The sequence below is a fragment of the Dryobates pubescens genome, chromosome Z (genome assembly GCF_014839835.1).
Source record: "Dryobates pubescens isolate bDryPub1 chromosome Z, bDryPub1.pri, whole genome shotgun sequence".
In the NCBI taxonomy this organism is placed as follows: Eukaryota; Metazoa; Chordata; class Aves; order Piciformes; family Picidae; genus Dryobates; species Dryobates pubescens.
Window position 1 is genome coordinate 126,818,281 of NC_071657.1, and position 19,299 is coordinate 126,837,579.

At 38.7% G+C, this 19,299-nt stretch overlaps 1 protein-coding gene across 1 annotated transcript in view; it reads right to left on the minus strand.

Moving 5' to 3' along the window:
* ADAMTS20 (ADAM metallopeptidase with thrombospondin type 1 motif 20) overlaps positions 1 to 19,299 on the minus strand; it is an 83,536-nt gene that overhangs the window by 63,014 nt on the left and 1,223 nt on the right. The window contains exons 3-4 of the mRNA XM_054178181.1: positions 5,924 to 6,083; positions 4,461 to 4,720 (exon numbers count right to left, since the gene is read on the minus strand). Of these exons, the coding sequence (XP_054034156.1) occupies positions 4,461 to 4,720; positions 5,924 to 6,083 (420 nt within the window). The remainder of the gene's footprint in view (positions 1 to 4,460; positions 4,721 to 5,923; positions 6,084 to 19,299) is intronic.

Here is a 19,299-nt window from a genome sequence, read left to right on the forward strand (position 1 = left end):
ATAAATAAAATAATACATCCCTTTTAAAGGCCAAGTCACCCTGCCAGGAATGCCTGTTTTATCTCTAACTTGAAATGGTTGTAAAAATATGCCTTTAATATAGCAATAACTCTTGATAACTTAGTCATCAACTTTACAGTCTTTTGAGAACAAAGGCACCAAGTCTATAATCGGATGCCATCACGTATGCATCAAACGTCAAAGCATCCCTCCTCGCAATATCTGAAAGGAATTACTTGAGAAGGTCGCTTCACAAGGCAAAATCATAGCCAGGCTTCTCTAACCATTAGAAGCTACTCAGATAAAGACATATGAGTGGTGCTTGGCAAAGCATTTGTGACTTTTACACATGAGATGAGTCACAAGTAGCTTAGTCATAATTAAACAGTACAGAGACTTTAGAGTAGGGACAGACCTTGAACCTGTGCTCCTGAGGAAAAAGTCACAGAGGCAAGTACTAGCCTAATCATTAAATATCTAATTATCAACCACCATCACTTATGTAACAATAGTAGTAAATAAAAGTAACAGTACTGAAATGTAGAGATGGGCAAGTATGTGACTGTCTGCATACTGAAAAACTTCATAGAATCATTTAGGTTGGAAAAGACCTTTAAGATTATCAAGTCCAACCAGTAACCTATCACTGCAAAGTTCACTACTAAGCTATGCCACTCAACATCACATGTATACATCTTTTAAATACCTCCAGGGATGGTGACTGCCACCTCCCTGGGCAGCCTGTTCCAATGCTTGACAACAACTTTCAGTGAAAATTTTTTCCAGTAGACAACTGGAACCTTTCCTGGCGCAACCTGAGGCTGTTTCCTCTCATCCTATCACTTGTTACTTGAAGAAAACACCAACACCCACCTCACTACAACCTCACTGCAGGCATTCAGCCTCCTTTTCTCCAGACTAAACAATCCCAGGTCCCTCAGCCATTCCTTGCAGGACTTGCTCTCTAGACCCTTCACCATCTTTGTTGCCCATCTGTGGATACATTCAAGAATCTTAACATATTATTTGTAGCAGCATCTGTGTTAATCTCCTAAGGTAAAGAGCATAAGGAAGAAACAAATGCCTGTGCTGGCTCTACAAATTTCACTGAATGAGAGATAAAAAGCACTGAACATTTCTGTAATATTAGCAGTAATAGACCACTAGATGTGAAAAAAGGGTAAAATACAAATCAGTAGTCTAAGTGGTAGATGTGAGGAGATTCCACTGCTTTGAAATTTAAAATATTTATTGCTTTTCAGGTGCCAGTCATACAAATGAAATTATTAATCCACAATTTTTCAAGCCTGCTGCCTATTTTTAAAATGACCATGTGGCAGAATAAGTATGTCACATACTGTGTTATGAAAAGATGAAGTGTGAATAGCTGTATAGTATTAACTGCAAAGAAAGTATAACAGCATTCTTTAAATTCACTCCATATATATCAGGACAAAATCATTTGGCTATTCTTCAAACAATGGGACAGCACACTGGTGCACAGGATCTTTCCACACTGAAAGTATTTCACAATCACTGCTGGTGATTAGCTGTCTTAAGTAGCAAAAAAAAAAAATAATAATAGAAGTGTGTAAACAAGACTGCAACTGGCAATCTTTTCACTGTTAAGATCTGTTACTCATAGCCTTATATTTTACATCTAGGCAAATTACATTAGCCACAAAATATTACTAGAACGTTAACTATTTCAAAGTACTTTGTTGGCAGCTTGATTTGCACAGATCTGAAAGATGACACAAAGAACAAATCAATGGAGAGTCAAAGCTATTTATGTGCATTCCAAGTTAGGAACATGTCTCGATGAACAAAATACCAGCTTTCAATATCATGTTATAGTGGTTCTATTTCACCACTATATAATGCAATTTTATGATTCCACAGTCTCACAGCAAGTTAAATGATGTAAATTGATGCCCTCTCAATCCTCTCCATGAATGCATGGCTACCCTCCTCCCATGCTCCAGCTCAAGCACTCACACAAGGCAGTCAGCCAAGTTCACAATCCAAGATGGCCAGCATAGCCCCATCACATGTGGGTTTATGTGTCAAATGTTCAGAAAGGCCACACTGTACAGTTCTTCCTGCAAGTAGACTAAGAACAGACCAAGGAGTTTACTGCCAAACTAGCACCTTTCTTAAAAAGATGTCAATAATCAGGTATCTGATTCAGAAAATGAGGAGAGTACCTCAAAATGTTTCCTGGAACCAGATCTGATGAGGGTTTGGTGCATTTACAGTCAACTCCAGTGTCTTAATGAATTATTCTAGTTGCTAAGATCCGGCCTTTGTGTTAGCGACTTTGTCACAATATAATGTGCTTAAGGTGGAGTCCTCCAGCTACTAAACCTATCAAGGCAGTACCTACTGCCTGCTTGGAGAAACAATAAAAAGCATTAAGCAATCTACATTATTTCATTTACCATTTCACACTAAATAACATCACCTCTTACAGTATTTTGATACAAAAGTTCTACAGCAAAGGTATTCCTGGTACATTTAAATACATATTTCAATCAGAGCTAGTAAGTATTTCCAAGGCAAAGTGTAAACACTGTGAATACTCATCTTGCCAAGCTTTATGCAGTTTTGAAGAAATGAGAAAATGCATTCCAGTTCCAGTTCAATGGGATTACTTGCATGCTGAGAGTTAAGCCTTTTCAGGTTGAATTGGAGGAGTGACAAGACACTTAAAATCCTAAAAGCATTTAGCGCTATATTTCAGTTCTTATTTTCCACTCATAAAAACAGTACCCTATAGCAGCAAGTTTGCTTTGGTGGCTTTGTTGATGTTTAAGAAAAAAGAAAAATGGGCCAGGATTTCAAAGGTTCTTTTGGGAGCTAGATGTCTAAGTTTCATTAAAATTTAATGGGATTTATACGATTAAACTTTTTTTGGTCTCTTTAAAATCTAAGCCAAAACTGAATATGCTTAAAAGTTTCAGAAGGATTAAAAGAGTAGAGTATAATACTTGATTCATTTTAAATGCCAGTAACCTGACAATTTCCCCTAACAGGAGAAGTTGCTTGACTAGACACATGTACTAGTTAAATTCAATTAAAAAAGCTATCTGTGTAATGGCAGAAAGGATAAAATGTGATAGTTTAATTTCTTCCCTTTTTGGGTAATGAAGTAAGACTAATAATGGTTCTATTTCAAACATTACAAGCTGTGGCTCAAGAAATGACCTACCTGCACACTAACGAATTCTAACACAGATTACATCTTGAAGAGTCATAGTACTTTGTTTTCCTATTCTTCACATTTATTACTAGCTTACTGAAAGTAACTATTGCAGGGAAGGAGAAGGAAGGAAATAGAAGATATTGAAGCCTTCATATGCATTATTTGGTTTGACAAAGCAAATATATGTATGTGAGCAGAAGGTTGGACCAGATGACTTCCAAAGGTCCTAACTTAATATATTCTGTAGTTCTATGACATCACTAAAATGCTGCAAGGAGAAGGGATATGAGCTGGGATACATACTCTTGGGGTTGGGGCCCCGTCCCTGGAAATATTCAAAGTGAGGCTCAAGAGGGCTCTGGGCAGCCTGATCTAGCTGAGGATGCCCCTGCTGACTGCAGAGTGGGTTGGAGTAGATGACCTTTGGAGGTCCCTTCCAAGCCAGACCATTCTAAGATTCTATGGCATCCTAAATGGTACTGGACACTTCTATGAAGCAAATTTATCAATCCTACTGAAAACTAGAGAGGTACTCCATTTCTCCAAAAACAGGTAAGTGGTCAAGTGAATAGCTATTCTTTAAAGCAGGTAAGTCCACATATCTACATAAATGTAGGTGTGCTCATCTACAAGCCCAAAGTTAGATGCAGTTTCACATAAAATAAAGCTTCTTCAATAGATGAAAGGACAGAAATCCATCTATATTTACTATACAGAATATTTTAGCATGCCTTCTCCTAGAAAATGGTTCAACAGATGTCATGGTAAACCCTTAGATTTTGATGAAGCTTAGGTACTACATCCTGAACAAAGTTACAAGAAGTGACTTTTGGTTCAATAAAGAATTTATCACAGAAAAAGCTCAACTAAATGATGCCAATTCAAAGTCTGACCCATATTTATTTGAAATTACTTGAAAAAACTTGGATTACTTTAACCAAGCATTTTTACAATGCCTTTTAACCTCTGCCTGCTGTGATTAATCCATATGTTTAACTCAATGAAGCTTAAGAATTCTTCTAATGCAACAGCAAATCAGGAAGTAGGTCACATGATTTCACCTACGTACCTTACTGCATTAACTGAAAAGATTCATAATCTGACATTTTGGCCTTACTTTTTGGTTTATGTTTATGTATTCTCATTCTTGTAATACAGAACTCAGTTAAACCAGAAGACAGGGAAGAAAACATAAAAGAAAAGCATAAAAGAAAACAGAGCAGAACTGAAATGAATAATGTTGAAGTTTACTTACTATTGACATCAGTGTTAGTATGTAGTGCTGTAAATTCTGCCCATGGTGCCGAACCATTTTAGTGTCAGCTGTAACCATCACTTCTACGTATCTTGGATAAGAAAGAAAACGTCTTTTCCTGGAACGTGGACTGCCACCATCCTCTCTGGATAGGTTGCTTAAAGCATACTGTAAGCTGAGAGACTTCTGTAAAACATGGGTCTCTTGACTTAAACTGCTGAGGGTTGTATGTAGTGAAGTGCTCTTCTTCAACTCCTTTTCTGTAAAGTAAAAGAAGATATGGACCGTTGAATGCAGTTTCTAAATTACATTAAAAAATGGGGCAAAAGGCTGCTTTCAGAGCGCTGGCAAAATGGAAAGCAGCATCTATATTTATAATGGGATCTTACAGACAGCCTCAATTCATGGACCAGCCAAGACAAATTCAACACCAGAACAAATCAAATTAATCCAGCCAAGACAAACTCAATACCAGAACAAATGAAATTAGTTTTGTTTAGAAATGCCAGAAATCAACAAGTGGGTGATTAATAGCTATCTTATTTATCAAAAATATACTATGGCAAACTCAGATGAGCTTCCCTGTATTAAAGAATACCAGGGCTTATGGATAGAGGAAATGCTGCAGATGTCCTGCTGATTTGAGTAAGGCTTGGACCAGAGTTTTAATTATTTTTTCAAATAGTTTAGAAGAAACTAGTACAAAGTAAGGAAAAGATTAAACAATTTTAGAAGTCATTATCATGGTCCAATTTCAAAACAAAAAGATGTACTGAATGTTATTCCTCTCCATTTTCTCTGTCAAGGTTCACTCACTCAAAAAAGAAACTCTCACAAGTATTGATAGATATACTCTGTTCCCTTCTATGAGGATGTGAATAACCAGGTAGGACTAGCACTAAAGGAGACAAATCTCCTCTTCAGAAGGACAGAAATACAACACAAGCCTTTTCTCCTTTAACACTACTGCAACTTCATTCCCCCAACAATTACAGTAACCCCATATTCTTAATGCCAGGAGCCATTTTCTCACACTAGGTTGCCCCTTTTTTAAGTGGAATTCTCACACATATCATGGAGGGGAAAAAAAGAAACCACACAAACTGAAAGACCTCTACTTGGGGTCAGTAGTATTATTCATCATTATAAAGAGAACCAAGAACAATAATACTTGCTTGATTTTCAAACAAACTACTAAGCCCTTGCTCTGCAATGACAATTAATAAACAGCATCAGCTTCCTAAAATAGAGCTAACAAAAAGAAATACCTTTCACTAGAATTGATTGAATGCAAGACGATCACATTGGTAGCTTTCTGGACACGTTTTGTCCTAACTTTAAATTAGCCACTGGCAGAAAAAAAAATAAAGGCAGACCTACATTATTTACAAAAATCAAATCTGGACTTTTTCAAATGTCAAGTGCTAAAAAAAGTCACATTGAAGTTTAGATTATGACTATACCTGAAACTTCACAAGGTTTATGAGATTTCTGATACTTTTTTAATTCTTCATGCCTGTATATAAGATGTGGTTTGTTATGCTCCTCTTCATGTTCGCTTCCATCCGCTTTCATCAGAGGTTCTAAAAAGTATTCACCATCGTGTGCCTTAAAGGTGCCCATCTGAAAGTAAGAGAAGCAACTGATTTATTTTCCACTATAAATACTGACACAGTTGTCATTGAAATAATAAACACTTTGTGATGATATTTTGAAATTAACAGAAGCAAATTTGCATGTGAGACAGAGGAAATTTCAGTGGAAGCTGGAGCCTTGAATGTAAGGCAAAGAAAAATTGTTTTCAGAATCTTGTCCCACCATAGTAACTCACAACAGACTACCTTCCATATTAACAATATAAAAGGTAATTACTACACAGAATTAATGAAACAGAGGAGACCACAAAAGTAAAGACTGGATATATTTATCTAGGTATAACCAAGCAAGACCAGCTCAAAACTGTGAAATGGGGAGCAGAGGCCATCAAGAAATTAAAAAATTTGAGTGTTGTCCAAATGCTAAACAGATTTGTTGCCTTCTGTCCTTTACATAATTTATAGAATACTTTTCTTTTAAAATTGCATTTTGCCCATAGATTAGAAAGAGTCTTAACCTGGTACTCTTTTAAAGACTTTGAAACACATGACAGGAATTCAAAGTTGACAGTTTCATCACTGCACTTTAATCTCAGTTTCCACAACCATCCCCATCTACAGCAAACACACATGGGTAACTATGTAATGGGAACCAAAGGAATTTGATTACTAACAAAAGCACTGGCACCCATACAGGATCACAGGATGTTAGAGGTTGGAAGGAACTTCCAGAGATCTGAGTCCAACCACCTTGCCAGAGCAGGACCATATAATCTAGGGGTCACACTGGAACACATCCAGACAGGTCTTGAAAGCCTCCAGAGAAGAGACTCCACAACCTCTCTGGGGAGCCTGTTCTGTGACCCTTACAGTAAAGTTCTTCCTCATGTTGAGGTGGAACTTCCTGTGCTGTAGCTTACTCCGTTGCTCCTTGTCCTATCACAGGACACAAGTGAGAAGAGGCTGTCCCTTCCTTCTTGACACCCAGTCCTGATATTTATAAACATTTATTAAATCCCCTCTCAGTCTTCTCTTGTCCAGACTAAACAGCCCCACATCTCTCAGCCTTTCCTCATAAGGCAGTGCTCCAGTCCCTTAATCATCCTTGTAGCCCTCTGTTGGACTCTCTCAATTAGATCTCTGTTCCTCTTGAATGGGGGAGCCCCGAACTGGACTGCAGTGAGGTCTCACAAGGGCAGAGTAGTGGAGGAGGAGAACATCCCTCAATTTGCTGGACACACTCTTCTTAATGCACCCCAGGATACCATTGAAAAAGAAAAAAATTAAGCTCTTTTCCCTACCCACCCTATCCCATAATTCATTCAATTATTAAATCCTAAAATAGAATCTCTTCTCTCACTGCACTTCTAACAAAACCAATCATTTCATATGACATAAGTGTATTATTTCAGGAGATTACAAGGAGGAAAAAAATAATTCATCATTTCATCAAATTATTTTCAGACTTTTTGGCAACCTCCTCACTTCAGACAATTAAGTATTTGGAGTGAGCAGGTGCACTGCATCCTGACAGCAGCTTTGCCATTCTGTTGAGGTATGTTGACCATTAAGAGAACAGTGATAATCTACACAATATAGTTTATGCAATTAAATGTTCGCATCAACATTGAAATTCAGAGTTCTAGAAAAGAGTGGCAGGATAAGACACATGAGAAGAGTTTTTTTCAAGCCACCTACAAACAGTCTTTTTAAATCTACTGCAGACTATCTTCAATTTGGGATCCTTCCAAGAGTTACCAATTTTCTATGTTTAAAAGTCTGTTAGGCTTCAGGCATATGTCAGCTATCTGTTACCTTGCCTGACACACAGTATATGTATTGTAAACCCACTGTGGTTGAATCCTCTGAATCCCCTTTGTTGCAGGATGAGAAAACACTCAGCTAAGTAGGATTTTCCTTTCATAACTGTTTAACTTGCAGAAACACTTTTTCCTCCTTAGTTTCATTTAAATTCTTTGCAAGTAGTCTTCATGCTGGATCTTTATGTTCAGTTCAGCATCTTCACATACAGTGTTTTCAGGGTATGTCATCTGCAGAGGACAGCAGATTGATCTTACTGAGAAAGCTATGTGCCTCCCTGGAAAGGGCCTCATGAAAACAAGTAGGACACAACTTGTCAGTCCTACGTAGGTACAACCTTCTGGGCAAAATGGCAGGGACAGGCAAGAGCCTGTCATTCATCATCAGTTTGTGCTACTTTGTCCCCAGGATTCATGTTGATGTTTATAATACAAATTGTTGTAAGTCCCAATTACATTTCACCCCATGCTATTTCTGAATGCTAACATGCTAATTAATTCTGTTCTCCTAACATACTATAAACACAGTTTAAAGAGGAGACATTTAAAGAGTTATCTTAGACTTAAGCAAAAAGTGTTACTGCTTTATTACACACGTACATTTTACTTCCAGCTACAGCAGGTAGTCTGTATTTCTTTCTCCAATGGCATTTCCAACTAGAAGGCTTTCAGACTTTATAAAGAAATCATTTCAGCTACAATAAACATACTAATTATGAGAACAGCACAGAACTAATAAGGAAAGAGTTTGTTCCATATTTTAAATTAAACTCATCTTCCACAATAACAGACTTCCACTGGAAACTATGTGCTGAAAGAACAAGGCTATGTTTTTCTACCATTTTACAGTAACTGTTTGACATTTGGAGTTTTTGTTTGTTTGCTTTTAAATCACTAAAACATGTTTTTGAGCGAGCATGACCACTTTGAAAGTTCTACTCAGACTCAACCCCATACTCTGACAACCAAGTGCTACCAGAGGAAAAATCCTGTCTAAGAATTCAAAACCACATTTATGCATGCATTCTCTTACCCAGTGGATTGGGAAGTGTCAACATAAACTATCATGACTAGTCTAAATCAATCTGGGATTGATGATATTCCAAAAGAGGTATTCCTGACCTGCCCTCCCTCAAGGTGTGCGCTCACACTTTAAGCACTAGCACTGGAAATCCTGCACATTGTGTACCAACTCCTCTGTGTAGTTAAAAATCTAAGCCTCCTAGCAATGAATGATATTTTTTCAACTGAACAGTAAGGGTCACCTGGAACAGTAAACCACTTTTCCTGGCAAAAAACCAACTTCATATAAACAAGAGCTTACCGTAAAACCATTGCATTAAGCAACTCAGAATGGTGCTCTAAAGCTTGCGCATCAAGTTGAGCCTAAGAATGAATACACAACATAAAATGCTGGGCAACATCTGTGGCTCAACTTTCATTACCCTATAGCTCCTCTATCAGAACTAAAATCTAGACTCCTATGATGAAAAAGACACACTGACATCATCTAGGAAGGAAAAAATCACCAGGCAATTCTTCATCTTTTAAAAGATACTCAGAAGTAGCAGTAGCTGTGCTCATCTTCACAGATAATGGTTAAAGAAATTGCCTATAAATACAGAGAATGAAATCTTCATTATACCAAAGAAAATACAGAGCACCATAAACTTACAGCCTAAAAATGTAGGACAGAAATCTGGGAAGAATCCTGTATTATTACAGAATCATAGAATCATTTTGGAAGAGCTTTAAGATCATCAAGTCCAACCATTAACCTAACACTATTAAGTCCACCATTAAACCACGCTACTAAGCACAACATTTACACATCTTTTACATATCTCCAGGGATGGGGACTCAACCACTTGCCCTGGAAGCCTGCTCAAATACTTGACAACCCTTTCACCTGAGAAATTTTTCCCAATGTCCCAATCCAAACCTCCCCTGGTGCAACTTGAGGACATTTCTTCTTGTCCCTTTCTATTGTTACTGGGGAAAAGAGACCAACACCCACCTCGCTACAATCTCCTTTCAGGCAGTTGTAGAGAGCAGTAACATATCCCCCCTGTGAGCCTCCTTTTCTCCAGGCTAAACTCCAGTTCCCTCAGCCACTCCTCAGAAGACTTGTGCTCCACACCCTTCTCCAACTTCACTGCCCTTCTTTGGTCACATTCCAGCACCTCAATATCTTTGTTGCAGTGAGGGGCTCAAACTTGAACACAGTATTTGAGGTGTGGCCCCAGGAGCACTGAGCACAGGGGCACAATCACATCCCCGCTTCTGCTGGCCAGGCTGCTGTCGGCCCTCTTGGCTGTCTGGGCACACTGCTGGCTCATATTCAGCCAGCTGATCTATTCTTAGCTACTTTTAAAAAATCAAAACATTGATACAAGAAAGCACAATAATGTCCTTAAGACTGACGATTCCACCTTTCCATATACTCGGGCTAACTATTTCAGAAAAATGAAGCCAAGCTTCCTCTTATGTGCTCACTCTGGCACTCTATCAAATGTCCAATTAGGTATGGAAGAAACTGCTGATCAAAAAATACAATAAATCTATAACGCAAAAAACTTCCATTTTTTTAATCAATTGTCTCTCCTTTTCATCAATAGCCAAGTAATCACTACCTCTGACTAGTTATAAAGACCTCTCACCAGTAGTCTATGTTAATTCATTATTTTTTTTGACACTTCAAGTGTAGAATTCAAGTTGAGAATTCATACTGTATGTGAAAAAGAACAAAATATAAGAGATGCAGAGTGCTCAACCTGAAGAAAGATATGTGATATTTGTAATTTAAAATCCAGATATTGAGCTTGAAGCCATCAATTCCAATCCTTTAAATTCTCTATGAAAATGAAAGATGGATTTGGACTAGCTACACATGGTTATCTCCTCATTCTCCTAACATACAGGCATACAAGAATTCAGTCACCAGCTACACAGTCTTACAGTCCTTCATTCATTCAAGTGATACTTAATCTGGTGATAGACCCTGCTGATACAAATGGAGCTATTAATATGAGTTATGCACACAAGGAAAAAGGCTGCAAACTCCGAATGAAAAATACTTTTGGTAGAACCAAATAAAGCAAAGTCATTTAGATATACAGAGGTAGGTTGCAGAAACAGGAGCTCAAGCATTTGCAGGAAATGAAATCAGAAATGAACTGGATTTATTTATCATCTACAGATGTCTCTCAAATCATATAACAAGAAATCTGCCTGAAACATTCTATTTCTGTTCTCAGATAAAGAGGTAAGAGTACATTTTAAAATATCTCTTCAGTATAAATGGAGTACAAAATTGAAAACAGCCTCTTGCACATCATAAATAAGTGGTCCAAAAGAGGGAGTGCTAACCAGGACTATGCATATGCATAGATTTGAGGGAATTTATGAGAAAACCCACGTGAGAAAGAAAATTTATTTCTTGGATTTAAAATACTCTGAATGAATTAAACACTTTATATTAAATCAAGGTTCAGCGGATCAACCCAGCTACTCGGTATATATGGTATGTCTTAGTCGTTTAAAGTGGCTCAGAACTGGATAGTCTTAATCAATGTATTTGCTCTATTCCAAAAGCAGTAGAAATAAATATTGCACAAGTTATGGTTAAAGTATGTACCATGCCCATATACAAATTACATCCTTGTGTATAACGGCAACTTTGTGGAACACATGGAAAACATAAGGGATATATAGCAGCTTACAGAAATGTGGAGTTAATATGTCCAACAGCAAAATTGGAAAGGTTTCACTAAAATGCTAAAGAACTGAAGTTCTGGAAAACATGACTAAACTGGCAGAATCCCTCACAGGTAAGCTCCACTCCTGTGCTCAAGTAATTTTCATGCCCTTATGGTATGGCTTCTTAAGCTCAGAAACTGGCCAGTAGTTTAGAGAAAGAGCACTTTCACAAAGTAAATTACAAAATTCTCTCCTTTCATATTACTCTCCTCCCTTCCCACCCCCTTGTGTTAATGCAAAGCTTTTCTGAATCATGAGAGAAGCCCTTCACCTTTTCCTTCCTGCTCCACTGTTTCAGTGTTCTCTAATGAAAGACTTAAGAAGCATCACTTAATTAGTCCAGTGAAGAAAGAGAACTAAAGGTTATCATAGTACACTGCCAACATCCCTTCTCCCAGACAACCTGTGACAGAATGAGAAGACACAGTCTCAGGCTGCACCAGGGGAGGTTTAGGCTGGATGTGAGGAGGAAATTCTTCACAGAAAGAGTGATTGGCCATTGGAATGGGAGGTGGTGGAGTCACCATCACTGGAAGTGTTTAAAAAGAGACTGGATGAGGCACTTAGTGCCATGGTTTAGTTGATTAGGTGGTGCTGGGTGACAGGTTGGACTTGATCTCTGAGGTCTTTTTCAACCTGGTTAATTCTGTATCTGAAGAAAAAACCACAAAACTACTAGAAGGCAATTCATCAAGAAACAACAAGAGGTAGCTGCCACAAATTAATGTACTGATTTGAACTAGAACCAATAGAAATAATGAAATAGTAATAAAATAATAATACACCAGCTAAGTAGAAGGGAAGAAATGTCTAGCATTTATGAATGCTTATGCAACATTATATTTGAAGTTCTTGGAGGAAAATAGAATAAAATGCTAAAAGCTAATAAGAAAAAAGTCTTTCATTTTAAGTTTAATTATTATTTAACTACACATCCTTACAAATTGTGATGTCAGGATTTCATGAACAGAGAGTAATCACACCAGTAGGACACTTCACAACGTCTTGAACAGAACTGATGAGGCATCCCCCCTATGTTCTGAAGTTTCCTGGTGTGGAAAGGCACCTAATCACTGCCTAGATAAAAGTACGTCATTCCAGATGGGAATTTGAATTCCATGTAAACTCCTGAAGGTATCCTATCTATTTGCATGTTTAGATCACAGCTGATCTAACTATACTGACAACCATGACACTGTATCTAGTGCCCTTACTGCCAAGTTACTTTCACTCAGGAACACATGGGGAGAAAAAAAAAAGATCACAGGATGTTAGGGGTTGGAAGGGCCCTCCAAAGATCAAATCCAACCCCAGATATTAATTTTCTTTCTGCAAAATGAATAGGGAGAAAAAATAGTCATGAAGGAAGTGTAAAACCTGGCACTAGGTAGCCTGACTTTCACTTTCTAAGGCTATGATACCATGACACCATTTCAGTAATTTAGCTCACGTAGCAACAGCAAAGGAGCACTCTTGGCGTTCATGTTCATGCACAGTACCTTCATGAAACTTACAGGATGTACACAGACTATGCTTTTAGAGATATAAATCTCCCTCCTATCTATCTACCTATCTATTTATTTATTTCTTTATAAAGTATCCTAAAAATAAATCCAACCTTCTGTGGCTGTCCATAGCTTTCCAGCAAACTCACCTGTGTCACATAAACCCAAAGTGATGAAAAAGATTGTGAATCTCCTATAAAGTCAGCAGTTAATAACATGCTGCAGCCATTAGAACAAATTCTCTGGCAAGAAGAATGTGCTGAAGCAGCTGCCAGAGAAGAAGGCCACCAGGCAGGATATGGGCAAGACCTGAGTTGTCTTACCATTTTGTAACAAACAGTTTGGTGAACAGTGACTTTGCCAAGGCAGGCAGGCAGAAATTGACTCTGCAATACAGGACCACGTTCAATTAAATTCAAGCGATACAATCCACTCTCAGATGCATATGAAAAAGACATCTAGTGTCTATACGTGGGAAAATAAAGCCAAAATGAGAAGAGAGCAATAGCAAAATACACGTGCCTTTGTTCTGTGACCAGTAGAGCAAGATCAGAAAGACTTCAGATAAGGACAGTCAATAGAATAGACTCTTGTTGAAAAATACTAGATCAAGTGTCACAGAAGTAGGATTATTTAAAAACTGGTCCTGGTTGTGAGAGTAAATATTAAGGAAAAGCCAACAGGAAAACAAACCAAAGCAAATGAGATAGAAATTGTAAATTAAATTAAGAAGGGGACAAAAAAAATCAGAACAACACTGCAATAAGGAAATTTTATCTATTATATGCAGTTAATCACAGAATCGCACACACAGAATCACCAAGGTTGGAAGAGACCTCAAAGATCATCAAGTCCAACCTGTCACCACAGACCTCATGACTAAACCATGGCACCGAGTGCCACATCCAGTCCCCTCTTGAACACCTCCAGGGATGGTGACTCCAGCACCTCCCTGGGCAGCCCATTCCAATGGCTAAAGACTCTCTCATTGAAGAACTTTCTCCTCACCTCGAGACTAAACTTCCCCTGGTGCAGCTTGAGACTGTGTCCTCTTGTTCTGGTGCTGGTTGCCTGGGAGAAGAGACCAACCCCCTCCTGGCTACAGCGTACAGATTGATAATGGAAAGATGACACCTTTCACTGTTGCATTGCAGAGATTCAGAACTGGACTCTCACTTTCTACACCTGTATGACAAGTGAAACCAGAACTATTAAGTGAAAGTGATCATGTCAGGCAGTCAGCAGCAATAAGACTCCAGTAAGTCCAAAGAAGAATTGATAGCCTCTTTAGTTAACATTTCAGTAGGATTTGTTCCTAGCTTATGATGGAATCTCTACATTAAAATAAAAATCTATAAAACAAATAGTATGTGGTTTATGGATACACTCACAGGATTATAAATGTGACCTGAATGCTGAAAACTAAATCTTCCTTTCAGATTTAGAAGTTAACTTCTTTTGACGTTCTTGCCCATAAGTTAAAGCATTACATTATGTCAAAGTAAGCACAGCTTCCAGTTACAACTGTTAGAGCATTCTCTGGAAAAACAGTGTGGTTTAACTCACTGAAGTTATTAGTACAAAGCAAGCAGCACAAAACCGGTGAGCAAGTATCCAGCGTCTGCTGCCTGCACTAGATCTCCAGAACAAACTAGATGCTGACAATGCCAGCACTAGCTTCCAGCAAGTTTGTTGGGGTTTTGGTTTGTTTGTTGGTTTGGGTTTTTTATACCAAACAATAAAAAAATACATTTCATTAAAAGGAATGGTTCCTCAAGAGGAACCACTGCACTCATCCATAGTAGCACAGACATGCTCTCAAAAATCTCTTGGAACAGTCATCTGCTGAACCATACTAATATAAGAAACCCACAAAACCAACAACAACAAAAAAACCCTACCACCCACAAACACCAACCAAACACCATAACCCCCTGTACTGAGGAAATTCTGAAGATCCACACTTAAGGTCATATTCCTTGCATTCTCCAGACAAACGTAAGCTTGATGTGCAGGAAAGGAGTGTTACCAAGGGGCTTCCTGGAGCTCTTGAGGAAGGGATTTGTCACGCAGACCTTGTTACACTCCAGAAGCTACATTAGAACAAAGCAGTCCTGCCTTTCTGATTGCAGAAAGCTGACAGCTAGCAAATCCATGCAAGAAGAAATTCACATGTTTTTTCCTACTCCTACCTTTTGCCAGTCAGTGAGCATGTGAAGCTGCTCTGTACATCCAAAAAGACATGTTTCCTTCTTTCTTACCTTTTCCTCTCTCAAGAGTCATATAAAACACCTTTGGCACTGAGGCATTCTTCTGGCTCACAAAACCCAATTGTTACTATCCTCAGTGTCAGTCAACACATTCCTGACCTCCAAGAAAGATTACCAAGCTTCTCAATGGACTAAACAAACTGTTTTTACAGCATTCATTCAGGATTAATAAAAATAAAGCTCCTTTCTTCAGACAAGGGCCTGCTTGGAATTTAAAGACCACTCTAGTTATAGATGGCAATAGCTCCCACATTTTAAGATACTTTATTGACAAATACAAGCAAATGCCAGCAAAAGAAAAGAACAAAGCAAAACAAACTTGCAAGGCCTATGTTCTTGAAAGTGTGGTGTGTTGTTTTTTAATTACCTTTGATTTTGCAGTTTCAACAACATTTGAGAGGTCTCTCTAGTCTACATGCATCCAGGAACATCCCCAGAAGATTTTGTTTCCCATGTAAGTGACTAATGCAGTAAAAAGGACAAATAACTTAGGAAAATAAAGTGAAATAAAGTGTGAAATTTTAAAAATTACTCTGAAGATGAAAGCAATATGCCTGGATGTGGTCAGATGTTCAACTAGAAATCCAGGCCATCACTCCAAATGACCTTCTGCCTTTGACGGCATCCCAAACTTCCCTAATTACACACTCCTTCCTTGCAATTACTACAGACTCCCTGCTGACCTTCTAACCTCACTTTGCCATTTGCATCCCTGAACTCAGGGCATGCTCTGAAACATAACACAACAAAACTGCATACAGGGTGTCAGGAGCCATTAAGCAATGCTCCACGGGTACTCTGGGCTGTACATGCTCTTGACACACTCAGACTTTCACCCTTAAATGAGGGTGAAAGGGGAAAGCGGAGCTTGAGGGGAAGAACACTAGAGAATGCAAGAAATCAAAAAAGGCAAGTAGGAGTGAAGCTGTGAATGAAGGCAGCGCAGAGCTTGGGGATAGATCCAAGTATCTGGTTTAACTTCAGACCACTCTGGCACATCTTTGGAGAAATTTTTTAAAATCTGTTGTTAAGTTTCCTACACCTTCTCACCTGTGTCAAAGTGCTTTTCTCCTCCCTAGCTCTTACAGCACTGGTCTACAGGAATTCCCTTCAACACAAAGCTGCTGGTTCAACACAATCACTTCTATTTTAATTTCCATACAGCAAGCTCAAGCTCGGTATTAAGGCAAATGGATCCTAACCAAAAAAAGAGGGGTTTTACTTGAATATAATACAGGAATCAAGTCACTATTCTGGTTTCCACTGTCTCCCTCACAACAAATAGTATCTTACCTTGACAGCTGTCCCACTTAAACCTTTGCATGTACTGATGAAGCAGAGTACTGTTCAATAAGAGCAGCAACCATCTGGCTTATTTTTGCAGGTACATTTGCTGAAATCAAAAAGCTATGAAATTTGTAAAACCTTAAGAAAAAAAAATATCTTTTTACTAGCTTTTGAGTGTAGTCCCTCCTGGGGGTGGGGAATGCATTTACTAAGGACAAGATCTCACAGGAAAAGCCCACCTGGCTTCTATCTCCCTCCTCCCACATCCATTCTTCTCAACTACAAAAAAAAGTCCCTGGCAATCAAATTAAAAGTGTAAGTTTTACTTCAAATCCACAATGATGAGGAAGAACACTAGGCTAAAGGCTCTGAGTCAGGCTGAGTATTCTCTGTGCAGACGGAACAACCAGCAATGACTGCTTCTCCATCCCCCTGCAACCACTCCCTGTGGAACTGTAGGCCTGTCCCACAAAAAGTGCACCAGCACCCATGAAAGGCTCTGCTTCCTTTTCTGATAACCTCACCAGCTTCATTAGAAAGGGGAAAGCCACCACAGTGCTGGGTATGCTACCGATCTTCCACAAGCTGGGTCTGCCTGGGCAGAAGGTGAAATCAGCAGTGAAAAGAAGGTCCAAAGAGCTTTAGGACAGCAAGGCCTCAGATCAGGCACTCTTGTTAGCCAGGCAGTGGCTGAGAACACGAAGTCCAGCTGCAACCTATAGTAGAAGTTCAACAAGGTTCAGCAAGAAAAGTCACAGTTTAAAGGCACTCAGGGACTTCTGAGTTGAAGCTCAGAAATGCAAACTGCAACGTACCAGTAAGGGAGAGACAGAAGAGAAGCAAGACATTCAAATTACTACAATGAAAAGGGTCTTGCACTGAAGTTTGAGAACTGCTAAATAATAGTGAGTTGAAACAACTTTCAAATACAGTAGGTGCATGTTTTTCATTAAAAGTATTTTCAGTGCATGTGGTCCCTTTGAGTAATGAAAAGTGATGGTTTGCAGGGACAGAATTAAAATGTGCAAAACAAAAATACGAGAAGGGTTTTAAATGCCTCATAGTTAGAACTGGCTTCTGTAATGTAGGACACTAGGGCCACAAAGATGGTTAGGGGGGTGGACTATACCTCTCACTAGGACAGGCCAAGACACCAGGGACTCTTTAGACTAGAAAAGAGAAAACTGAGAGATCTTATAAATGTATATAAATATCTAAAGGGTGAAGGTCATGAGGATGGGGCTGGGCCCTTTTCAGTGGTGTCCAGTGACAGGACAAGGGGTACAAACTAGAAAAAACAGGAGGTTTCACTTGAACTTGAGGAAAAACTTTACTTTGAGGGTGACAGAGCACTGAAACAGGCTGCCCAGGGAGGTTAAGGAGTCTCTTCTGGAGATTTTCAAAACCCACCTAGATGTGTTCATGTGCAACCTGATCTAGGCGAACCTGTGTTAGCAGGGAAGAGAGGACTAGGTGATCTCCAGTGGTCACTTCCACTCCCTACCATTCTGTGATACTACTCTCAAAGCCATGGTATATAAGCATCTACTAAAACATAAAAAGAAAAAAAATCATATCCTTGTGATTCCTCCTCTTTCCTGCTCCGAGTCAGTGCAAAATTTTGTGTCTTTTGGTACAGGTTAGAGTTGGGTTTTGTATAATGCAGACAAGAACCAGTGACAGGCAAAACTTAGATGAATGCAGAATTACTATTTTCAAATATTTGCTTCTCCAGCAATTTCGAAGGACTAGCCCAAGCCTACAAACCTCAACCCAAAGAAAGATGATATATATACAAATATCCAAGAATAAGCACAAGGCAGAGGTGTCTGCCCCAAGAATCAATTATTTCTGATCTTTTCCACTATGTATCACTTTCTTTTAATATACATTATACCCTCCTGCATGCATGCAGCCACCACTATTCTATTTTCTAAAGGGTATTAGAAAGGGACTAGAATACCAAGTTGGATCAGCTCCCAAAAATAGGTCTTGCACCTTTACTTTCCTAACTGCAAAAAACACAGAACAACTTCAACTTAAAGTCACAGTACTCATTTGCTACTTCATATTTTTAGTGTGCATATCACACGATTGTTCTCAACTTTTTGTTGCATCAGGAAACAGTCATGTGGTTAAGCACTAGGTATCAGTCTTGCTTCTAGACACAAAGCTATAAAATATAGTAACACAGTACAATTGTTCTGACAGCATCTGTGTGATGTTATTTATTCATTATCACTTTGGAAGACATAAGGGATGCTACCAAGAGATAAATATAAAATGTATATCAATGCGAGTTTCGATTTGTTCACTCAATTGAGTTGTCCAGAAGTAACTCCCACTCAAGTTAGTAGGAAGCTTCCCATTCACTTCTAACAGAAACATGATCAGAGAGCACTACAGCACACCAATTAACATGACACACCTCTGCAGCGTTGTAAAAGCATGGGAAGAAAAATATCAACACTGGTTCTTCTCTCATCATCTCAAGTACCTCAAACGCACAGTATCTACAAAGGTACAAACACATATCTGATGCCAACTAATGGCATCATTTTCTCAAAACAATAGCTTACTGTATTTCTGTGGCATGGATTTTT